At 39.1% G+C, this 26,886-nt stretch overlaps 1 protein-coding gene across 4 annotated transcripts in view; it reads right to left on the reverse strand.

Annotated features, from left to right (window-relative positions):
* Positions 1 to 738: 738 nt before the first annotated feature.
* LOC134755191 (aquaporin AQPAn.G) overlaps positions 739 to 26,886 on the reverse strand; it is a 116,782-nt gene continuing 90,634 nt past the window's right edge. For all 4 annotated transcript variants that reach the window (XM_063691708.1, XM_063691711.1, XM_063691709.1 and 1 more), the window contains 5 exons: positions 10,367 to 10,510; positions 4,628 to 4,705; positions 3,862 to 3,999; positions 2,764 to 2,844; positions 739 to 1,620 (listed from right to left, as the gene is read on the reverse strand). In XM_063691708.1, coding sequence (XP_063547778.1) covers positions 1,516 to 1,620; positions 2,764 to 2,844; positions 3,862 to 3,999; positions 4,628 to 4,705; positions 10,367 to 10,510 — 546 coding nt within the window. In that variant the 3' untranslated portion in view covers positions 739 to 1,515. The remainder of the gene's footprint in view (positions 1,621 to 2,763; positions 2,845 to 3,861; positions 4,000 to 4,627; positions 4,706 to 10,366; positions 10,511 to 26,886) is intronic.

The following is a 26,886-nucleotide window of genomic DNA, read 5'->3' on the forward strand; positions in this document are numbered from 1 at the left end:
AAGTTTAAAGTTGATAAATATAGGATATAGGAATGGATTAGTTAGGAATTTGGAATGAAACCTGATAAGTTTAATACATGTATTTATTTATACTTTGACAAATTGTTCCGCTAATAAACCAACGCAACGTTGCGCAGTATTATGATTCACAATACCACTGCTCGAGTATAAATTTTATTTTGTACCTTAAACTATTTCACATAATATAAATAGTCTTAAATAACTTATTTCCTAACTTAGTGTACAGTTAGAAGAATCACCGATTGCACCATACCGTCATTCGATAATGTGGCCCCACACCGGTGTCGAGGATGGTATAATATATATAATATGTCCCCTTCTGTACGTGACATCGAGTTACAGATATAAATTTGTGGATTTCAAAAATCTTACTAATATGATATTTTGCGGTAAGTCACGCATATAAAGGGATAAAATACCTACATTAAATTGGTAGTACCTATGCATACAAAAAGTTTTATTTTTCAGTATTCGGCTGTAGGTAAAATACTGTTTTTTTTTGCAGTTATACATTAAACAACGATCGCAATGTGGATTGATTGAAAAGTTGTTTTACACCGACATGGGGACATAAAAAGGGATAGGCGTAGGAGTTACTATACAGTAACATTAAAGTTATAGAAATAAACATGAAAGCTAAAATGATTACGGTTAACTATTTGGTTTTCGTAGCCTTTACAACAAAAAGGTGCAACTTAAGAATCGAGAGGCACAGTTTTCCAAACAGACGTCACTGGAATCTGAAGAATAATAGGCTGATAGCCATTTAAATATGTATAACCCCATCGATATGATTAAAATAGACTTTGGAATAAAAAACAAAATGGCAATAATGAATGTTCAATGAGCTTACACTATCTATATACACTGAAAAATACAAACGCGTTACTTAATTCACCGTAAATCCCTACCGTACTATAAAAAGTACAAATCGACACAATTTAAAAAAAAAACCTGTTTTTTTAATGTAATAGGAAGCAAACGAGCAGACGAGCCGCCTGATGGGAAGCAGTCATCGCCGCCTAATGGACATAAGCAACACCAGAGGAGCCACTTATGCGTTGCCCACCTTTGAGAACCCTAAATACCTGCTTCTTGAAGAACCCCATGTCATAGCGCAAGGGAAACACCTCAGAAGGTAGCTCATTCCACAACTTGCACGTACTGGGCAAAAACGAGCGAGATGCCCGCTTGTTTTTGGTTTGCCACGTGTCAAGAAAGTGAGGATGAGCTTGTTCTTTGCTATTTTCTAACACCATTCAATGTACGATTGAATTTGAATACAGATCTATTCAAGTAGCACCTTTGTACTTTTAAGCAAGACCACGCGTGTTCGTAAGATAAAAATATATCTAAAGCTAAGCTAAAATTTCGTATCTTGACATAGGACCTTTGCTTAGGACGTCAGATATAATCTTTTCAAATAAACCTGCGTGTTTTCGAGACGAGGAAGACCTGTTCTTGGAAACCAGGCTCTATTGCTTGGGGATAAGATTAAAAGTCGTAGGAGCCGGATTCGCCGGTCTTGCCGATGCGGAAGACGTATCTGTAGACCAGGCCTGCGATGACTCCGCCGGTGATGGGGCCCACCCAGTACACCTGAAAAGAAATCAAAAATATCATCATACATAAATCTTAGAGGGGAAGGCATTATGTAGCTTCAGATACCACAGTTAAAAAAATACAGCGAATTTAAGTTTCATACAAAACTTGTTTTTGCTCTATTTCGTTTGTTTTACAAGCTGGAGCTATATAAACTAATTACAGGCATAGATATACCTCGTCATTATATGTGCAAAGTTTTATTACAATCCAGCACGTAGTTTTAAAATGAGAACGAAACTCCGTTTGTACGGGAAGGTGAAATTCGGCCGAGCTTGCCGGGGACTTAATACTCGTATGTTGACCCTAAGAACGTTTTCACATTCATTATGCGTATGTAGGCAAAATGTTTTTTGTAGTGTGCGTGACTGCTAAAGACGGCGCCCCTGCGGCTTGCCTACGCGGATCTGATCCTACATCCGATATCGGATCGTACAATGTGAAAACGCTCTAAAGGTGTCGTATTCGTCTCTGAACAGACATCACTTCCTATGAACTTCCTAGCCTGTTCATCCTATCTACACAGAATACTTATCTTCGGTAGTATCAATTGATATTGCTCCCGAGACGCAACAATGAGGAACTCAAGCCCACAGTAAATTGACCCTTGCCTCTAAAGAAATAGAGACAAATTAAGCAACTTGTATAGAACAAAGCTATCGGACAATACCGGAGAAAGTGAAATCACAGTAAGTTATGTAACAACGCCATGGAACTATTTTTTTATAGTAATAGTTACGAGAAATGGTATTAGTAGTCTACTAGGTTTTTTATTACCAGAAGTTGAATCATTTACAAAGGTTTGATATTCTTGGCTACGTAACTACTTATTTTATTATATAGTCAGTAAGCAAAAATCGTATGAGACGATATTCACAATTTTAAGTCTGGTTATTCTTTGCTGGAAAGTGTACGAGTATTCTGTCGCTTAGTAAAAGTTCTAGCCTGCTGTGTGAAAAGTCAGAAAACTTCAGTAATCAACAATTAACTACATACATCTCGTCTATATGCACAAGACTCGCGCGTGTAGAGAAAATTTTGTCGATCACTAGTCGCTATCCACTCTATCCAGCCGCCAAATGGACGGCTGTCTACACAGGGTAAGAAGGCATTTTGCTATTTATTATGATGGTTACTTACCCAGTGGCTAGCCCAGTAGCCCATTACGAGGGCGGGTCCGAAAGAGCGCGCCGGGTTCATGCTGGAGCCAGTGAACGGGATCTGTACAAAAAATACACAATATGCAAAAAAATTAACTACCACAGCATGGTCTTGTACATAAAATAGACAGATATTTAAAATGTATCACTAATAATAAGGGTTAGGTCTACTAGCGGCTATTAAAATAAAAATAAAAACTGCAGTAAGTATAATTTCCATATGCAGCACACGAGTGATCGCTCAGTAGGTACAATTTTTTGTACATTCAGCTGCAAAAGTGCATGCAAGTGTGATGCAAGTGTCCATGCACTTTTGCAGCTCGCTGTACTTGTTGGACTGTCGGTGGCAAAAGCGGCCGCCCAGTTTATGGGCCAATAAATAAGTAAGACTATGTATCGACAGGTTAAGCTATAAATACTGATCCTTTATAGCTTTGATACTTTGCTTAATTCATCATTAAGAGTGGTCACTAATCAGTTAGTCTTTAGGACACTTACGCAGGTAGCGTGGCAGGCGGTGATGCTCAGTCCGATGGCCAGAGGCGCCGAGCCCCTCACGTCAATGCGGCGGCTGTCGCACACGCCGTTGACTACCAGCACCCGCAAGGTCAATGTAGGACAGACAGCGTTGCAGGCGGGTAAACTGGGCCGTGGCGGGATGATTAGTCAAGCATGGTCAGCTGGTCAGTCTGTTACTTACACAGGCAGCGTGGCAGGCGGTGATGCTGTGAACGCCGAGCCCCTCACGTCAATGCGGCGGCTGTCGCACACTCTGTTGACTACCAGCACCCGCGAGGTCAGTGTAGGACAGACAGCGTTGCAGGCGGGTATACTGGGCCGTGGCGGGATGATTAGTCAAGCATGGTCAGCTGGTCAGTCTGTTACTTACGCAGGCAGCGTGGCAGGCGGTGATGCTGTGAACGCCGAGCCCCTCACGTCAATGCGGCGGCTGTCGCACACTCTGTTGACTACCAGCACCCGCAAGGTCAGTGTAGGACAGACAACGTTGCAGGCGGGTATACTGGGCCGTGGCGGGATGATTAGTCAAGCATGGTCAGCTGGTCAGTCTGTTACTTACGCAGGCAGCGTGGCAGGCGGTGATGCTCAGTCCGATGGCCAGAGGCGCCGAGCCCTTCACGTCAATGCGGCGGCTGTCGCACACGCCGTTGACTACCAACACAAGCACGAAGGTGATCAGGGCCTCAATGAGCACTGCCTGCGGAACAGATAATAAGGTTGGATGTTTATTCCTCCGTCACGCGAAAACGGATTTTTATGAAATTTGGAACTCAAATAGTTTATGTATGTTTATAATCTAGAAAAGGACATAGGTAATATACCTAATACTATCTTTTTCGGAAATATCCCACTAAGGGTTGCAATAGGTGTTGCAATTTAGTATGAAATTACTAAGGCGGCGGTGGGCAGTTTAACGACGAAATTACAAACAGAAGCATAGATAGTAATTAAATTACGCAATATTACGCACAAATATTATGACTATTATGAGTTAGTTTACGCACACGCTAGCGAATATGTCAGTGTGAAACTAGTGGTAGCCGTAGGTACAGTCGTCAGGATGAAATTTGGACCTTAGGTTCGTTTAGTTAGTAAGTAGGCTATATAAAAAAACCGGCCAAGTGCGAGTCGGACTCGCGCACCGAGGGTTCCGTACTTTTTAGTATTTGTTGTTATAGCGGCAACAGAAATACATCATCTGTGAAAAATTCAACTGTCTAGCTATCACGGTTGATGAGATACAGCCTGGTGACAGACAGACAGACGCACAGCGGAGTAAATAAATAAAAATATAAGTACATAATGTAATCATCTATGTAACTTACCTGTCCATCGGTGATGTTTTTCCCGGGTAGCGTCATGCCGAATCCAGGACTCTTCACTTCAACGTCAGGGACGGCCAACTGTTGAAAAAAAAAAACAATTTAAACATTCATTCGTCTTTTATGGTAGGACCTAATGTATTTTGTTGTAACTTCATCTAATTTCAGTTGACTGATCCCTTGAAAGCGAATTTCTGACGAGCCATCGTGCCCATAGCGCCTAATATAACTTATCAAGTCGTTGGTCTGGTTCACATATACTTTCAAGAAACTCAGAACGGGACGATTGATTTTTGATTCCAAATTCAAAAAGATAAACGGACTAAAGTCCGTATATAAAATAGCGCGGTAGGTGGAGGTGTATCTGTAACCACCTTAGTTACACGTGTCCACAGTGTCCACACATGCGGGAAAGCCGTGCCGTCTCGAACTATATATTTAAGGTCACTCGCGAATATTATTGATTGCTATAATTGATCGATCGGTCGTATAATTCCGAAGGTGAGCGAGACGCATTGAAGATTTGAGACGTCCCTGAAAAGGGCTGCAGTTTCATGCTTTAACTTATTTATTTAGTTAAGTTAAACATAAACACCCAGGAACAAAATTACACCGTGTCCAAAAAGTCCGAATACAGTACAAATCATCATCTTCCTCGCGTTGTCCCGGCATTTTGCCACGGCTCATGGGAGCCTGGGGTCCGCTTGGCAACTAAATACAGTACAAATATTGCATAAAATAAATGTACGAATAGTTACTACAATTAAAATTGTTTTTTATTAATGGCACACTCATATAATATATTTACAACAAATGTTTCGGAATAACTCCACCTTTAGCTTTTTTTACCAGCCTCAAACGCTTCTCGAATGAATCACACGCAGCACGCACCATTTCCATTGACATTTCGTCCCAAATACGCTCGATAACCTTTTTGAAATGATCCAGGTATATGATTTTATAATCGTGTAGTTTCTAAAGCATGTACGACCATACAAAATAATCTAATAAGTACGTTCAAGTTTGGAGAACTAGGTGGCCATTCATGTTTCGGCAAAAAATCTGTCAAATTAGCCTAGCACCAAGCTTGAACAACATTTGCCGTGTGTGAAGGAGCTCCGTCTTGTTGGAAAACATAATATTCATTCCCAAACATTCATACATTTTAAATTGGGGGCAACAATCTTCGCCAAAACCTCGGTTTTATAATAAAGTGCGTTAATCATATAATAAATAAACTATGTAACCTCAGGGATTGCACACAAATGGAAGCGAAAGAACTGCTTTTCAAACTGCTGCACTCGCAAAATTATGCCGAGACAGAAGCCATATTTAACAAAATTTAGTTTCAATATTGTGTCTAGATTAAGCCTTAGTTTGTAGTTAGTAGTTTCTTACTAAATGATAGTTTTTAATTGTAACAAAGTCTGATATTTAAATTATAATTGGTTCCCCGCGATACAGGCACTGCTTAGTGCGGAGACCCCTGGAATGTCTGTAACCTTTAGCTGAAAATAAATGATCTTTATTCTTTATTCTTATTCTAATCAATAATTATTTAAGGTAGTTTACCTACCCCTCTTACATACTGCACCCCACACCATGACCGATGGTGCGCTCTGGTACCTAGGAACATTTTTCTGGTTGCCCGGAATGTCTTCTATCCGTGGTGCCCACAATCCATCATTTTGGCCATTATAAGGCTGTTCTAACACAAACAGATTCCCGTCAGATCTTTGCACTCTATTTTCCTTGGTCGCTTCGGAAATGCCATTTACTTTGCGTTTTGATAAGCACGGCATCCAAGATCCACCCTCAAAATATTGTGCACCGATATTAAAATAAGAATTTGATGTCCTGTAATCCGTATGTCTGTAGAGCCAAGGTAAAAAGCTGTGTATTCGGACTTATCTTATTGGACACGTTGTATGTATCTTCGACATATTTTAAAGTCTGTTAGATACTCAAGCTACTTATGTCTTAATTACGAGCAGAACAATTTGACTTAGTTTTACAAGACTGCGAAAACATGGCCTAGCTAATAAATATTTTCTAGCGGTGACTCGCGCGTAGAGTAGGGACAGCAAAGCTAGAGTTAGACCAAGATAACTGCAGCGATTTTGATAGAATAGACTGTGCAAGTGTTATTTAATATTTACGTCATAATTTCATAGAAGTTTGGCGTTTAAAATAACACTTGCACAGTCTATGCTATCAAAATCGTAGCAGAGTTATCTTGGTCTAACTCTATCAACGACAACTATGCTATCCGCAAACGAAACTGACAACCGTGGTCAATTATTTTGTTCAATCTATTTTCTATACTCAAAGACATCCACGATGTCAGTAGAAAAAGGAGCGAAATTAAAATTTTCTATAGGAAGCTAATTTCGCGCCCACATTTTTTAAATTTGCCGTAGCCGCCTTTTTCTACTCAAAAAGTGGGTGTGCCGTAGTATATATATCTTCTTCACTCTTGATACGATCATGCAAGTGTGAATGAGTGCGTCTTTGAACTTCGAATTACAGATGTGTGATGAAACTGTTGAACGATACATTCGAATTGCGATAAACGGCTCCGCAACAAACGTTTGTTCGAAAGATCGAAATCGCTTTCTCGCGAGAAACCGATTTGTCGAGCAAGCGATTATCGCGATTCCGATCTTTCGAATAAACGTTTCTATCGCAAAACCATTCCGTCGAGCAATAGTTTATCGTGATTTCGAATTTCAAAGACGCACTCAGTGTGAATGGAAGGTTTACGACCCCGGCCGGTTGTCAGTTTGTTTTGTTTGATGCATGAAACTGTTGAACTCGCTGAACAAGACGATTGAAAAGGATGAAGGTTGAAGAGAAAAGCGGTATAATTACGATCTGTTACCATCAAAACGTACGCAAAAACTTATTGTATGGGAATTTCCATAGTTCACTACAGAGTGGCGTTGATAAGTCCGTCAATTCCGTCCGTCCGTCAATTGTGTTTGGTGCAAGTGGCCCTGGGGGCTCAATTTGGCAGCGCGCGAACTTGCATGCGAATGTATGTAGTTACATTGAGGACTATTGAGATTACATCCCATTCAGCCGACTGAACAAATCGTACCGTCTAAGTGAGCCCTTACTATGCCCAACACGGGCATACTAATGCTTGAAAGACTATGCAGCTAGACCGAGGGCTACTTATAAACATAGAGTAACTTATACTAGAGCGATACTGTCATAGTAAATTTTGTAACCACAGTAAATTCACTGCCATCTATCGACACACTAAAACTAAAAATGAAGATTTATAAAAATAAGATAAAATGTATTTAAATATGGATAAATGATTTTTTTTATTTGCTTAATTATTTTTATGATTTTTGACCCATGTTCTTTCACTTATATGCGTTAAAATTGTTAAATAACAAACGAAACCGTCAACGCCATCTATACGACAGTAGGCCAAAGCTAGTAGCGCCCTCTGAACGAGAATCAAATTTTCTTGATTTTCGAGGCAAGTTTTTTTCTTAGACTGTATCCATCTATTACGGAGTTAGATCTATCTTTGTTATAAATATCCATTACGATTATCCTTTACACTAAATTTTTTTAAGTTCAATCGCTGATTGATACTAACACCTTTTCCTCTTAATGTGCACGTTAATCGTTTCTCAAAACTGTCAGGTGTGTGCATGTTCTCAATAAGATCACTTAATAATGCCTTTGAGCTGTCACCGCTAACAAGACGCATCTCGCGAAGGCCGTTACGATTCCTTTATGTACCACCTTTATGCCAGTGTCAGGGCAAACGACACATGTGTATGCGAAAGGGAATCAATTTTAATGTTGATAGTAGGAGTGTGGAGGTCTGAGTAGGTATAGTCTGTCAAGGGACTGTCTCATTTCAAACATAGAATAGTTATTTGTGCAACAAGAGAGGAAAGTTGGTTTTTCTTGCGAGTGTTTATTTTGAGTCCCGAGAAAGCGAAAGATTCTATAATTGAATCACGAGCGAAGCGAGTGATTCTAAGGTAGAATCTTGAGCGTAGCGAGGGACTCAAAAACACGAGATGTAAAATAACTTTGCTCTCGTGTTGCACACATAATTTTTCACCTCAGTAGTGAGAACATATTAAAGGTTAAAATGTATTTTGAATTACACAGAATAAACAGAAAAAAGAGTATTATAATATGTACGATACGATAAGATACGATACGATACGATACGAGACGAGACGAGACCGGATCGGACCGGACCGGACCGTACCGTACCGTACCGTACCATAAAAAAATGTAATAAAAATATGAAGTTCATGGCCTTCACTAAATTAAAAAGCTACATTGTTTCACTCCCTGGAGTGAGGAAAGTCGCACTTTCCTCACTCCAGGGAGTGACGAAAGTAGGCTTGTTCGAGCTGCTGAGGTGAAAAACATATTATTATACTATAATAATAATAATTGTGGCGAGCTGAATGGGAAGTGACGCCCCTTGGGTCCCATACCCCCGAGAGTCGGTCAGGCCCCTCCCTCTGGCTTGCCTTCATTGGCCGGCTGGAGTGAACACTGAGCAGGGGCCGCAGGACTCTCACCTCTGGCTTGCCTTTACCGGCCGTCCAGAGTGAGGTGTCAGAGCTATATGCTCGCAGGGTGGAAGTGAAATATGCATAAGGCGCGAGTTGGCACAGTGGCTGTGAGTGTTTACAGCCACTGGGTAGAAAGCGGTGCACACCTCTCCACACCCTGAGCCACTCACGCGATGTTGTCCCCTTGTCGCTCCGTGCGAGCGGCCGTTTTCGGGGACCCATATTGTGAGTTGGCGAGTCACCACCTGTCCATTTTTTTCGTGTTTTTAAACATAGATTGGGGCAGGTGCCATAGTATTTCCATAGACCCGGTAACCAGTACACTAACATCTCAACACAATAGCCTAGTTTATTTTGTTTCTTATCATTGCAATAGTCCTGCACTAACCGGGGCTTGTCCTTGGGTGCACTACTATAGTGCATACAGGGATAATCGTCGGTTGGTGTCACATCACCTTTTAGAGTAAATTGTCTTTTTACAAGGGGCCTGTGCGTGTTGGCTTCGGCCCCACGCACGCCTTCCAAATGTCCGGGACCCCATGGTCCCGAGATTATGTAAAGGACGAACATAATAATAATAAATATTCTTTATTGCACCACAAAGAAACAAATTTTTTAAAACAGATTTACAATGTAAATAATGGTAGCAACAGGCGGTCTTATCGCTGTGAGCGATCTCTTCCAGACAACCTTAGGGTAGCAGGATATGAAGAACAAAAGTTTTTATAAACAGGTAGTGCACGAAATAATTAGAGGAACAGGAATTACACATACATTAATCAGACAGTACATATAGTAAATTTTAGATAAATAAATAAATAATATAACACAAATAAATATATAAATATATATATATATATATATATACATACATACACAATATATACACAGCAGCACATTAATTATTACTATCTTTGTCTTACACTAGTACTAGCACCCAAAAGAAAAGGATGAGTACAGTTTTTTTTGTTCTTATTTACTGATAAGATATGCTTGACCAATTATACTAGGCTAGGTAACTACAAAGCGTTTTCACGGCGAACCGATAGTTGACGCTCATAACAAAGTAAAATGTAAAAAATATGTATTCATTCATGTACATATCCACTCGTTACTTTATATTACCAAATTAGTAGTTATGGACATTGGACTCGAGAGTTTGACGGAATACTCGACTCACCCTTATGAAGGCAGCACCGGCCACGGCACCCAGACATTGCACCACGATGTAGAACAGCGCTTTGATGACCTTGACCTCGCCGGCCGCAAGCAACCCCAAGGTCACCGCGGGGTTGATGTGCCCACCGGACACGTGCCCGATCGTCTGTTAACAAAACAATCCACAGGTATAGTATATTTTTAATGTTACCCGTTTCCGGTAACAGAAAATGTTGTAACAAATAATGACTTTCGCAGGCAAGGATTCAAAAATAACTTTCGCATACAAGCATTTTTATATGCCGTAGTTTTTTGTGGTTAGGTACTAAAAAAAATATAAATAAAAAAAATAGCCACAACCGAACACAGAACCTCATCCTTCTATGAAATTTAAGTCGGTTAAAAAGGCAAAAGAATTTATAAGCTGTATTCGATCTTGATCTTTATTTCTCGCGTGAGAGATGCATTGGGCCAACTTCGAAAGCGGGGCCATTTTCAAATTTACCCCGTTATCGAAATTATCTAAATGCATCTTAATTAGTTACGCAGTCCGTAAGCGAACAACGCGAAGCGAAGCGGCGCGGCGGGCCCACGACGTTCGCGTTCGCAACAAGTTCCCCCACGACGTAGGACTGTACAGGACACTTCTATATCAAAGGATTGCTTCACCCCGCGTCGCATCGCTTCGCTTCGCGTTTGCGTGTTGTTCGCCTACGTCACGCCTACGTAGTACGCTGCGTAATCACGGAGTTTATTAATTCGTGTGCGTAATGGGTGTCGTAACTACAACCAGCCCAATGGTCATTAAGCTCAATAGTATGAAACATCGTATACATGGAAAATATATATAGTTGTCGTACAAAATCGTGCAGTCTCAATATTCGTTAGGTATCCCTATAACGTTTTGACATTTCTATTACAACATGCTAATGGTATGGAACAACGTACAACGTTGATTTACTTGGTATGTCATATAAATACGTTGACAAACATTTTTTATTGTGCATTGTCGATCATTTTAACAAATGTTTGCGTTTGGGTATCAGAGCCAAGTAAGAATATTTTGAAGATAATGCGTTTTGTTTTGTAAGTGGCGCAATTAAACTACTCGGTTTGCAGAAACTCTCTAGTCTCTAATGCCTCTTGATTCCTAAGAACAATTCTAGCTATATTATATTTCTGATTTCATTAATGTTGATACATAAAGGACTCCGCGTGCACTAAAACTCAACGTCACAAATTTTATATTAAGTACAGCAATTTGTGATAGCTTGAAGAGTTCAAGACATCTGCTATGCAGCCCTTAATCAGCTTGCTTGTGCTACTTGGGTGCCCTTTATGGATTAACCCTGTGGTACTCCCCAGGTAGCAAAATGACGTCAAATGAAGTCAACGACGTCATAATGACGTATTAATGCCGTCATTATAACGTCGCTGACGTCATTTTACGACATTTTGCTACCTGGGTCGTAACTTAAACATAAACATATGCTACTGAACACTGCAACGTAATTAGTACGTTCTAGACCTTCGATTGATCAGTAACGTAAAGTTATTTAATTGAATCCTCTCTCAGCACCTTGCCGTGCAATTAATGGGTTACTGCAGATTATATCAATTTACACGATGTTAGGCTTATATTATAAATCTCAATTAAATCTCGTAGGCATTTGAATTGTAGATTTTAGCAGCAACTATTGACTGTAACTTGAAATTTCTTTCTTAAAAACAGACGAATAGATGGATGACGTGTGAAGGCTTGAACAGGGGTGGTGAACCATTTTTATGTCGTGCCCCAAGTAGTAAAAAATAATACCCCATTTAAATTTTCGGTAATGAAAAATCTAGTAAATCTTATCTTGCTACGATCACATAAGAGATGCGGGTTCTGTTTGTGAAATTCTGCGAGATAGACTAAATAAAACAGCGGTAATGACGTAGATACATGTGCGAGTTTTCCTACGATATTTTCTCACACCAAAAGGTATTTCTCAGACGGGAGACGTACCACTTGCACGTAATACCTCCTGTAGGTACTAGTGTCTGGTGAGACCGGAGCGAATCAGCAACATTACAAAACGCTAAAAACCACAAGCAATCGTAACGTCAGGTGAGATTGAACCCTCGGCGATTAACCCCGTGACCCGCCGGTAAAATCACTGTCAACATCTTAGAACATCTACCGTATCACCATTCGAAATGCATTCAAATGTATATCTTGTTCCCATGCAATACGAAACAAGTTTGCGCTACATTCGATCGCACCTTCGACGGATACATATTAAGAATGAGAGTGATCTTTCCATGCCATTCAAATGTAACGGAAAACTCGGTGATTGCTTGTTTGATGGTTCATCTTCAGGTTCAAAACGGCGTGACGTGACTGACAGATAGCCTAAACCGAAGAAGACAAAACTAAATCAAATATGTCCTTGCCATGAAAGTCAAAGCGATCAGAATGATTTACAGATATTTCCGACGTGTATTGACACGTTCTCTGTCCGTGTGCCCCCAATGTGAAGTCATGAGAAGCTTGTTTTCAGAAGTTCGTGCTTCCACTACGGTGAACTCACAACTTCAGTGAAAGCACCATTTTGTATGGGGACAGTGAACGTGTTAATATGCAAGCCTAAGCCTTGTTTTGGTATGTCAGGTAGTCCGGTTATCCCTTTGGATAATCGAAATGTTAGTTTAGTATTTGGGAAATTACATTAAACACAGTTCAAACGACTGTCAAAAAATTTTTGGAATAATTTTCTTCCTCACACGTCTTAAACAAACTGTCATTGAAAGTTTAACAAAATATCTATATTATCTTCAAAATACAAGCCTTATTGATATTACTGCGGGACTAGGTCCATTTGTGTACGGTTGTCCTATAATATAACATTTATTTAGACTTTACTTATACAATACATACTTTAGTCATCACCAACACCAGAAAATATTACAAATGCGTTACTGTAATAATACTAAAAAAAAACCGGCCAAGTGCGGGTCGGACTTGCGCACGAAGGGTTCCTTACCATTACGCAAAAACGGCAAAAATATCACGTTTCTTGTATGGCAGCCGCACTTAAATATTTCTTTTATTCTGGTTTTATTATAGCGGCAACAGAAATACATCATCTGTAAAAATTTCAACTGTCTAGCTATCACGGTTCATGAGATACAGCCTGGTGACAAACGGATAGACAGACACAGACAGCGGAGTCTTAGTAATAGGGGCCCGTTTTACCCTTTGGGTACGGAACCCTAAGAAAGCATGATCTACGATTCTAGGCCGGCGATTCCTATTTTGGTAATATCTAATCGGAATTGGTAAAATTGCGCTAGTGTATCTATCTAAAAGTTCCCACGATACAGTAATACGACCTACACAATATATTCAAACAAATTTTATGGGTCACCAGTGTTTAACAGTACTACGGCCGTGGCATTGACAACATTTGGAGTATAAATTAGCAATTATTATTAGATGTTGGTTTTATAATAGTTATGAATCAGAGCGGTAGGCCTTGGCAGAACGGCGGGGGTCACCGCATGACCCGCGGGCGAAAACTGGAAATAAGTATCGTGTGTGTTAAGTACGAATCACACTGCGAAGATATATCGATAAATAAAAACATCCGCAGGGAAATTATCGACTCCCGACGAATCCGATTTTTCCAGTATTTCTTAGCACAAGAGTGACACAACGCGCACTACGTAAGTGACAGTAATTTTTGGTTAATATTGTCTACTTAATAGCATGAAAAAAAGTTAATAAATTTCTACAAAACACCTGTCTAAGTACCTAATTGCTAATAATGGGGAAAATGAGACTGTGGTGAAAATCGAGGCGACAAGGTACTTAAATAGGGCTCATTTACAAAATAACATTTATCTTGCACATAACGTAAATAATTTGTAAGTTATTGATATTAAAATATCTTCAATGCGCCGTGTGAATCAGACATAAAAGTATTATGACAGCATCGCGTACGTATCGATAAACGCCGGTGCTATTAGCGTTATATGCCTCATAAACATATTCCATAACGGTTACCTCAGCTATCACATCACTAATTTAAGGGCAGTTTCCTGATGGTTATTCGTTATTTATGTCTGATACGCGGAAGAGGGAAATCCATTAGATGCCATTAAAGTCATATTTGCTAAAGTAGGTTCATTAGAAAAAAATAACTATGATTGTCAGAATCAGAATGTCTTACAAAATAAAATATCCTTTTTTTTATGATTTTATGATACCACGAAAAATATTTTTCTGTTAGCAGGTGCGCAATAAAGCAGAAAGGGTTGAGAATCCCTGGACCTTTCACACTAGACCTATACGCGTTGACAATACAACAGGTCTTATATCTCAGTATGCGCAGATTAAATGCTACAAATACAAACAGAAAGGCCTTTAAATATTTAACAAAATGGAACCCTTTCACTTTGAAATAAAGTTCAAAGTTCAAACTCATGATAGGTATATTAGACGACCTGTCTGGCCTAGTGGATAGTGACCCTGCCTGCGAAGCCGATGGTCCCGGGTTCGAATCCCGGTAAGGGCATTTGTGTGATGAGCACGGATATTTGTTCCTGAGTCATGGGCGTATATAAAAGTATGTTTTTATCTATTTAAGTATTTATATCGTTGCCTAGTACGCAATAGTACAAGCTTAGCTTAGTTTAATATTAATTATTTATTCCTACTACAGTTAAACTTTGGCACTCCAATCTAAGGGCGCCCACTGATTATCAGTCCGCCGGACTGTTGTTCGGAACTGTCAAACTTTTGTTCTAACTGACAGGCCGATATCGTCCGGCGGACTGATAGTCAGTGGGCCCCTTTACAAGGACAATATTTCCGATAAAAATTGAAAGCTGCGGTAAAATGTACTGTACCAATCAAATATTATAAGTCAATAAACTAGGTTATTTTAACGCAATTGAAGCATAAGTGAATATGCACATTTAATCAATACGTATCGTGACTATGAAAAAAACCGGCCAAGTGCGAGTGGGACTCGCGCACCGAGGGTTCCGTACTTTTTAATATTTGCTGTTATAGCGGCAACAGAAATAGATAATCTGTGAAAATTTCAACTGTCTAGCTGTCACGGTTCATGAGATACAGCCTGGTGACAGACAGACGGACAGACGGACAGCGGAGTCTTAGTAATAGGGTCCCTTTTTTACCTTTTGGGTACGGAACCCTAAAAACTCGTATCTTATTTGGTCAATCAAAAGAAAAATGAGGCAACTATGTGTGCGATGAATACAGTTCCTGCGTTTTAAATTTGAGTTGCAGTGCGAGATACGAGATTTGAGAGAGATTGTGAGAGAGAGTGCTGACTATATGTAGGAACTGTACCTACTTACACCTGTATTTCGAAATTGTAGGAATAAATGAGATAAGAATGATTTTATATGCTTTACAGACAGAATTATGCACCGGTCGAGTCTTAATAGCTGATTAGATAGTCAAACATTAATTTTATTGAAATTAATATTAAGCACGATCTTCATTCATCAAATTAATATTAACAAAGATTTGTAATAGATGGATACAGTCTAAAGAAAAAACGTGCCTCGAAAATCAAGAAAATTTGATTCTCGATCAGATGGCGCCACTACCTTTGGCCTACTCTCGTATAGATGGCGTTGACGGTTTCGTTTGTTGTTTAACAATTTTAACGCATATCAGGACTGATGGGTCAAAATATATAAAAATAATTAATACAAATATTGCAAAAAAAAACATTTATTTATATACAATTTTAGTTTTAATCGTGGTTGAATTCATTGCGATAGATGGCAATGAATTTACTGTGGCTACAAAATTTACTATGACAGTACCGCTCTATCCTATTATATCCTCTTTGATATTAAGTACGATCTTCGTTTATTATAAATTAAATATCTTTGAGTTTACAAGGCGCCCTTTTACTACCAATTACAAAATAATATTAACTATCGGCTTGTGAGCTGTAGACCTCACGAACCCTCATAATTCCGCCATTTAAAAAAAAAAACAAAAAAATGTATAATCATCGAACCTGCTCACAAAATTTCACGAGATTCGGTTGAGCATTGTGATCTGTAGAGCTCCCAGCTCTTATTCGCCGCTCCCAGTTCGTTGAGCAAAACTCACAAGGGCCTGTTCAAGTTGTCAAACTGACAGTTGTACGAACATGTCTACTTTCCTCATAAATTTCCAGTAGTCATATATATGGTGGTCACGAGTCAAACAGGCCTCAGTGACAGCACACACGGGTCATCATGGTATTTCTCAATACCCCTCACTCCCTATTCATCAATTTCATCATCCCTCCCATAAGGGTTAGTACAATAAATCCATATGATAAATCACGAGTCAAACAGGCCCCCAGAGTGACAGCACAGCCACACACGGCGCACGGTCACCGTGGCATTTCTCGACACACCTCGCACCCGGTTCGTCGAACCGCGTGTATAATTCACGTAATACTAATGGCTCAGTCGAGATCAAGGGCGCCTACAATCCCTAACGCAATGACGGGAGTCATGAGCGGCAGCGGCAGAGGATTGTATCCGCTGTGCGCAGCGTCGCGTAGCGTAGAATGGCTTTGCTTCGTCGATCGGCTGATGAAGTCGTAATCGATGACATCAAGTTAAAAATAAGTTTCCTCGAATTTTCGGAATATATGTAAGATATTAGGTAGGTGCTTGACATAAAATAAAATATTCATACTGTAATTGTCTATGTTACTCGTTATACTATATTACTATACTGTGTTGTAGGTAATATTGTCTTATTTGTCTTCGATTACCGCGATAGTTACTCATGAAATAAAACTATGACGTATATTGAATTTATTATATAGGTAATCAGACTTCATAGTTTTATTTTATATATTGTAGGAAGTTTTATGGGTCTCACCGTCACCATTTCACTCATGACATGTATAAAATATATACCTACAGTCGAAGGCAAAAATATCGATCCACACAAATGGCTCAAAAATATGTGAACACGACTTTATTGTCCAAGGTGTAAGAGCGTACACATATTTTTGAAACTTTGGGAATGTATATATATTTATACCCTTGACTGTACCTAGAGAGCAGAATTCTAGACTTAAAATGATGCTAACCTACACATTTTTTTTGAATGCGTGGCGCCTCTCTAAATGGATCATTCGAAATAATATTTTTTACCAGGGAACACCAACTGATTTTGGAAGTACAAAATACAAAAGTCAACAAGGAGTTTTTTTTTACTATAAAGGAATATTTCAGATGCTCTCAGGGACCACCAGTGATCCGCGGGCTGGTTAAAAACCACTGGACTAGAACTGTACTAGGATTTAGTTTTTGTGTGGCACACATGCACATGGAAATACCTTCTCCCCCGGACGTGTCTATCTGTTTCATATACGAACAACTATCACGATATACATATATTTTAATGTAAAATAATTCAGTTTTTCTGCCCGCTAGTCTCTCATGCCTCGCGCCCAGCGCAACCGTATCACACAACCACATGGAAATACCTTCTCCCCCGGACGTGTCTGTTTCATGTACGTATAACTATCACGGTATACATATATTTTAATGTAAAATAATTTAGTTTTTCTGCCCGCTAGTCTATTATGCCTCGCGCCCAGCGCAACCGTATCACACAACCACATGGAAATACCTTCTCCCCCGGACGTGTCTATCTGTTTCATGTACGAATAACTATCACGGTATACATATATTTTAATGTAAAATAATTTAGTTTTTCTGCCCGCTAGTCTCTCATGCCTCGCGCCCGGCGCAACCGTGTCACACATGCACATGGAAATACCTTCTCCCCCGGACGTGTCTATCTGTTTCATGTACGTATAACTATCACGGTATACATATATTTTAATGTAAAATAATTTAGTTTTTCTGTCCTCTCGTCTTGTATGCCTCGCGCTCAGCGCAACCGTATCACACAACCACATGGAAATACCTTCTCCCCCGGACGTGTCTATCTGTTTCATGTACGAATAACTATAACGGTATACATATATTTTAATGTAAAATAATTAAGTTTTTCTGCCCGCTAGTCCCTCATGCCTCGCGCCCGGCGCAACCGTATCACACTACCACATGGAAATACCTTCTCCCCCGGACGTGTCTGTTTCATGTACCTACAACTATCACGATATATAATTCAATGTAAAATAATTTAGTTTTTCTACCCGCTAGTCTTTCATGCCTCGCGCCCAGCGCAACCGTATCACACAACCACATGGAAATACCTTCTCCCCCGGACGTGTCTATCTGTTTCATGTACGAATAACTATAACGGTATATAATTCAATGTAAAATAATTTAGTTTTTCTACCCGCTAGTCTCTCATGCCTCGCGCCCAGCGCAACCGTATCACACAACCACATGGAAATACCTTCTCCCCCGGACGTGTCTGTTTCACGTATGTACAACTATCACGATATATAATTCAATGTAAAATAATTTAGTTTTTCTACCCGCTAGTCTCTCATGCCTCGCGCCCAGCGCAACCGTATCACATAAGCACATGGAAATACCTTCTCCCCCGGACGTGTCAATTTATTTCATGTACTATTTCATTCACGAACTGACTCTGCCGGTTATTTAATCTGTGTTTACAGCCTTTTAATGAGATGACCAATTATATATGTTACAAAATCTTTAATTAGTGTTGTTAAATGTTTTTGATAGTAAAATTATATATGGATGTCTATTTATCACGATGTTTCCAATGTAAGAAGGCGCAGGATTTCCTTTTATAATGACATACTTTGTATTATTGTAAACATTTAAAATGTAATGATTTGAATGAATTTTACACCAAAAACTATGTTCTTTTTAGGGTTCCGTACCTAAAGGGTAAAAAACGGGACCCTATTACTAAGACTCCGCTGTCCGTCTGTCCGTCTGTCACCAGGCTGTATCTCATGAACCGCGATAGCTAGACAGTTGAAATTTTCACAGATGATGTATTTCTGTTGCCGCTATAACAACAAATACTAAAAACAGAATAAAATAAATATTTAAGTGGGGCTCCCATGCAACAAACGCATTTTTTGCCTTTTATTGCGTAATGGTACAGAGCCCTTCGTACGCGAGTCCGACTCGCACTTGCCCGGTTTTTTTATATTATCATAAAACAAACTAAACCAAACCAAACAAATGTATTACATGTTACACAGTAAATAAATTACAAATAAATGATCAATAATGAATATATAAATTGGGTTTACTATAAGTACTATTACAAACTGCGTGTAGAGAAGGTAGTGGTGTCGGATGGTTTATGGCGCGGCGGGATGGCGATTGGATGGCCACGGTGTCGGTTTTTCAATCGCACATCAAAGGTAGTGGGCCAACGATGGCGCGTACGGATCTACACGTGGCCCATTCCATAGTGCGTGCTCTCGACCATCGTAATATATAATATCAGGCTGCGTGCACTCCGAAAACGTTCACGATGAGACTACAGCCCAATACACAGCCCTGCGTGCACTCCGAAAACGTTCACGATGAGACTACAGCCCAATACACAGCCCTGCGTGCACTCCGAAAACGTTCACGATGAGATTAAAGCCCAATACAGAGCCCTGTGTGCACTCCGAAAACGTTCACGATGAGATTAAAGCCCAATACAGAGCCCTGTGTGCACTCCGAAAACGTTCACTATGAGATTAAAGCCCAATACACAGCCCTGTGTGCACTCCGAAAACGTTCAAGATGAGACTAAAGCTCAATACACAGCAATGTGTGCACTCCGAAAACATTCACGATGAGACTACAGCCCAATACACAGCCCTCTGCGTGCACTCCGAAAACGTTTACGATGAGACTACAGCCCAATACACAGCCCTGTGTGCAATGCGAAAACGTTCACGATGAGACTACAGCCCAATACACAGCCCTCTGCGTGCACTCCGAAAACGTTCACGATGAGACTAGTTACAGCCCAATGGAGTATTTGACTACTAGTCAAATCAGTTTTTTATTTTCGAACTATCAAAACGATTTTGCTACTATGGAATTTATATGAAACACTAGCATGTGACGTCACAATCAAATTACCTACTCTTTCACGATATGTGTCATATGTGTGGCGTCTAAGGGTTAATTAAATCACTACCAAACAATTTATTTTCATGCCCTTTCCCTTTGGCATCCACCGTGTCGCGTGTGTTAATTACGCCGTCTAATTGCGCCTGACATTCTATTGTCCTCTGACGAGATAACACGCCTAGTGGTCCCGGGCGTGGCCGCTAATCAAATGATTAAGCTGTAATACAGCCTGACTACCGGTTGTGGACATGCTGTATAATTTCAACATTAATCAGGAATTTCATTAATCAGCATAAGGATGGTATTTCACGCAGGTACAAGGCTTTTTTTTGCTATTTTTCGCATTTTTTTCGAACGTGTGAGAAAAAATAGTCATTTTGTTCGTATTAAGTCCCCGGGAAGCTCGCCCGAATTTCACCTTCCCATACAAACGGAGTTTCGTTCTCATTTTAAAACTACGTGTTGGATTGTAATGAAACTTTGCAAATACAATGACATGAGGTATATCTAGGTCTGTAATTAGTTTATATAGCTCTAGTATATAAAACAAACGAAATAGAGCAAAAACAAGTTTAGTATGAAAAACAAATTCGCCGTATTTTTTTTACTATTGTATCTGAAGCTACATAAACTAATTACAGACCTAGATTTACCTTATAATAGTGTAAGTACAAAGTTTAGAGCAATCTAGCGAGTAGTTTTTAAATGAGAGCTACGTAACTACGTACGTAGAGCTAGTTGTAACTACGTACGTAGAGCTAGTTGTAACTACGTACATAGAGCTAGTTGTAACTACGTACGTAGAGCTAGTTGTAACTATACTACTATAAAACTTGTAATGACATCGACCAGAAATTAACTGTTTTAAACTATAAGTACGAGAAAAAACAGATACTCAAGATGTAGTACTCAATACTCTAATAATTTTTAAAAATAAGATAAAATGTATTTAAATATGGATAAATGATTTTTTTTATTTGATTAATTATTTTTATGATTTTTGACCCATGTTCTTTCACTTATATGCGTTAAAATTGTTAAATAACAAACGAAACCGTCAACGCCATCTATACGACAGTAGGCCAAAGCTAGTACCGCCCTCTGAACGAGAATCAAATTTTCTTGATTTTCGAGGCACGTTTTTTTTCTTAGACTGTATCCATCTATTACGGAGTTAGATCTATCTTTGTCTAAAGTATACTAAGATCTTCCCCGTTTGCTCCATATCTTTGGATTTGACAATTTGGCTTAAATGTCTGTCAATGGGATACACCTTGATATATCTTTAAACGTAAATGTATTACGTATCTTACTCATACGCATGAAATTTAATAGTAGCCATGTTTAATAGTGACAAACTTCTTCAATTTGGCTAACAAAGTGATAGACAGACGATTGCCGATTTTCACCGATTGCCAAAACAAACAGAAGGGGCGGGAGGAATGGGCATGCCCAAACCTCCCTCTATAATTAGTGCTCAATGCTCCCCATCACCGCTCACTTCACTAGTAAATTCAAGTATGTTTTTTGCAGACAAATTAATTACCTTAATTTATACTTTAACATAGACTTTCGGAAACACTAGATATAATTACAGAAACTTACGTTTTTTTACAGATCATGTTGTTATTTCCTTCGAAATTACATCAAATTACTTCATTTTGCACCCACGAAACCGTCGACATCATGTGACACTGACCACTAAGCAATATCACGAATGAGATAAGCCTGAGCTTTCATGCCAGTAACTAGCCTTGAATACCACAGTATACAATTTTAAGTATCCTACACGTCCCGATTTACAAGGTGGTGCCCGAACCTCCCGACTGCCCAATGCTCCCCTACCTCCCCTAGTTTAGGTAAAGGTCATTCTGCATTATAACATTTTACTCTCGCGTTTTCAGTGACACATTTAGGTCTGGCGCATTGTTGCGCACAAGGAAAAAAAAATGAAATTACAATCGCTTTAGACCTGTCTATATCATTAAATATAGACACCCTGTATGTTATAAAATGTTCTTATAATGAAGTGCGTGAACGCAGGTGGGCCGCAGTATATCGCACTCACATGTGCGACCTGATTTCGACCGACCAATCGCGTTCGAGACACTTATCTAAAGGCTTTGCGCTTGCACATTTGATACTATTCACTTAACTATAATATAGGTACATGTCCTAAGTAATATAAGTTCTGTTCCAATTTAAAACCTTGCTTTTATCTCTACTATAATGACATTAATGACCGTTTGATTGCCCCAATTTCACCATCCGATCAGAGGGCGTAGCTAAAATGACAATCGACAAATGCTAAACGAAAAGAAAAAAAATTCGGGATGACAGATGCTACGAAAAGTATGTATGTATGTATAAACTCTTTATTGTACAAAGACATAGAACACAAATATGGCACAGAAATAGGCAAAAAAAGTCACGTGACTATTTCCATAAATAAGTTAAATTTCGATTGGCGTCATCTTGGCAGGCTCCCCGTAATTTTAGACAGTAATTGGGTCAGTAGGATTATTGTATGGTAAAATGGCCAAGACAACTGACATTTTATCTGGATACAAAAGCTAAGCTAAGGTTTTAAGAAAAAAAGCGAGGCTAGATTTTCCCCATGCTACCTCGCCGGCAAAGCTTAAGTAGTCAGGTCCAAATATTTTTTAAGGTACACCCACGGTTTTTTTTTTTAAATAACAGAAATATTCGTATTTACGGAATACTTTAATGTTATTTTATTTCTGTTTTATTATGCCAATCACGACAATTTATTATCACAAATACTTGTGCGAATTGTTACCTTTATATTTAAAAAGAAATTCTTAAAAACACACTATAGAAATATAATAAAAGAATTGAATTCCTTAAAAACTATTGGTTAAATTAGCACCAGGCGTACCAGCCTGGTAACGTTTATACGAAATGATAATTTTAACCAAATTCTGTAACTGAGAGCATTTAGATGATTTATCGGAACATTAAGAAGATTGTCATGATAAATCAGCCTCATCATATACATGACAATCCTATGCATTCATAAAAAAAAAACTAAAAAATTTACGATTACAGATTTGAATAGAATTGACATTATTTTCATAATGGTTATAACGTTTCCCGTTACGAGTACGCATACCCGCCGCATATAACTGTTTGTAACATTTAACTTGAACATAGAGTTAAATATGGGTAATTTTTTAGGGTTCCGTAGACAATAATGGTAAATCTGGCGGCCTAGCCAAGGTGACAATCGCTATCGCTTCGCCATCGGATCGCTTTTTAGTATCTCTATCACTCTTCCATATTAGTGTTACAGTGACAGTTGCGTTTCGTTTGCTATGGAGCGTTAGCGAGTGGCATGTTGTCTACGAGGTCAGTATAATAAAGTTTCGTCATGTCGATATGTCCGTCCCATCTAACTTTCGAAACAGGAGCCTAATAATAAAAATAAAATGCACATACTTTCCACGAAAACTATTTTGAATATCGTCAGGTGACAACCAAGACTTATTATTTTACTACCACAAGTTCAGAGCCACCTTGAACCCTACGGTAGTGCCCAGTAGTGACAAAACAAACTGTTGTAAACAGTATTGTTTATAAACAATTAATATTTTTTATTGCTATTATGTAGTAACTTTTGGTTGTCAAATTTAATATACTTTATTCATGTAGGCCTAGCGAGAAGCACTTATGAATGGTGAATAATATGTACCTACATATATATTATGTTAAGCTAATTATCAGAGCAATTTATTGATGTTAATATTATTTCATAACAATATTGAATTATTAAGCCATTTTAAGCCAAAACAGGATGAAAATGCATGTAAGATTCACTCTCTTGTTTTTCTTAACTCGTGAAGGCACAGTACCCTCCATTATGCGTGGATCGGCACGTACTTTGTCAGTTTTAAAAGATTGTGTCACTACAGGTGGTAAGCTATTTATCGATATAGGTAATAAAAATAATTACGTTTAAGATTTAAATGCTTAAAGAACGAAATTATGTAGGTGCATAATATGTGACTAATGAATTATTAATGAAGTAGGTACCTACATGTAGCTACTGTACGGATTTATGTGTGTGATTTGAGATAGTGTAAGCCGTTCGCATAAAACGACCGCAAATCGATGTAGGTACAGATTAGCCGTTTGGCACACGCATACTTATAGGTCAAAACAAAAATTTTGACCCGCAGTTCCTAAAAAAAAAATCCCTTAGGAGGGGAGTGCTGAAACATTCTTGTTTTTTGTATGAAAAAAATAAATATTGCCATACATTGTGTACGTTTAGCTGAAGTGAACCTTCTGTATATACAGTAGTAGAAATATATTCTGTACCTAGTTACCAATTAATTTGCGACCATGTAAATGAGTTCGTAGTTAATTAGCCCGGCATATGCAAACGAATGTCGCTGGCAGTCGGCCTGTCGCCTGTCCTGCAGCCTTCGCAGGCATATGGTAATCCGTTGGCGGACATAAAGCCCGCTCTAGACTACGCGGCGCGAAGCCGCGAACGAGAATGTGGAGTCGATTTCGCTGATTAGCGAACTAGACTCCACACTTCGCGTTCGCGGCTTCGCGTCGATTCGCGGGGGGGCTTAACATAACGTAATGATGTGTCTCGTTTGCCTGACCTTTGGTGAACTTCACTTTTGAGAGTGTAGGTACTAGGAGCCCGATACTTACTCGTTATAAATGGATGGATGGAATGGAATTAATAGAAACATGTCGATAGATCCTTGTGTCGTATCGCCTTAAGTACCTACATTCAAGTAGTTTAATATAAGTTAACTGTATTAAACCGGCATGTGGACCTAGAATGCTCGTGCGCAAATAAATCTGCCAATCTACTTGGCGACGCAACGGCAGCGGCACACACTTGTTACATATTTACGAAGCATAGGTACAGTTAAAAAGTACCTACCAACTCTATGTTATTCCATTAATTATTTTTCAATTTAACCCGTGGAGCGCCTCAGTATCACATTAGTATGGAGTTAGTATCACAAGTGTGATACTAGGGCGCCCCACGGGTTAATGCATGTTAATTACTTATAAAATTTTCTTGCTGAGTTTCTTGCCGGTTCCATTTTATCCTCTAATTTAGTAGTAGTAGTAGTAGTAGTAAACTCTTTATTGTACAAATATACACATTAAAAATTACATGGTACAAATAATAAGATGTACAAAGGCGAACTTATCCCTATGAGGGATCTCTTCCAGTTAACCTTTGAGTAGATGAGAGGAGAAAGTGAAAAGAGGGTGACAAATGTAGCAAAATGTACAACAAGGTACCAGAAAGATAAAGGATATAAATACATACAAAATTAATATTAATAGGATAAACATATAATATATTACACAAAAAGGAATGGGGAAAATACACTAAAAATTGGAAAAAAGTAGAAAAATATAAAGCAACATACAATACAAATATAGGCACATTAGTCAATCAGATAACCACAGCTTCTTTAACCTCTCCTTGAACGACGCAAGCGATTGCGCCTGTCTGAGCGAAACTGGCAGCTCATTCCACAGCTTCACTGAACGCACTGCGAAGGACTTGTTGTATCCACGAGATTAAGGCAGGATGGCAAGTGATAAATTCGCGCTAGAACGGAGACGGTGGCCACTGCCTTCAGCCAGAAATTGAAATTTTTGAGAGAGGTATACAGGAGAAGAAGGTGTAAAAAGAACATTGAAGAGAAGAGAAAGAGTGTGAAGATCTCTGCGGCGGCGGATTGGAAGCCAATTGAGTTTATGACGGTAGTAAGATACATGATCGAACTTCCGTAGGCCGAAAATAAATCTTATACAGACATTCTGTAAGCGCTCTAACTTGTCCAAGAGCTCTTCTGTCATGTCAAGATTCACAGCGTCGCCGTAGTCGAGTAAAGGCAGTAACAGAGAGCGAGCGAGCATGGCTTTGGTGTCAAGTGGAAGAAAGTTCTGCAGGCGCCTTAAAGAATGGAGCGATCCAAACAGCTTTTTGCTCAATTCAGTGACATGAGGCGCCCAGGAAAGTGTCTGATCCATGGTGACCCCTAGATTTCTGACAGTGGGTGAGAAAGGAATTGGTATACCATCAAAGAAAATTCTAGGTGCCACCTGCTCAGACAATTTGGAGATGTAATAAGGACTTCCAAAAACGATCGCTTGCGACTTCATGGCGTTGACTTTCAACCCGAAAGATAATATAATAATAATATAATAATAATAATATAATAATTTAGGAGGGATTTAAATCTCGGGCAGATGTCTGTTAGAGCCGGCGTAGTTTATTTGACGTTAATAAACGCCTTGTAATATGCTTACTTGAAAAATAAACTACTTTTTCTACTCGTCGGCGTCGACTGTAATAATGGTTGAATTATGATTTCGTATACCAAACTATAATTGCGTACTTTTCCTGTGTGGGTTCCCAACTCAACTATAATATTGATTTCGATACGCTGTAGTCAACTATAAAAA

Source organism: Cydia strobilella, chromosome Z (assembly GCF_947568885.1).
Source record: "Cydia strobilella chromosome Z, ilCydStro3.1, whole genome shotgun sequence".
NCBI classification, from domain to species: domain Eukaryota; kingdom Metazoa; phylum Arthropoda; class Insecta; order Lepidoptera; family Tortricidae; genus Cydia; species Cydia strobilella.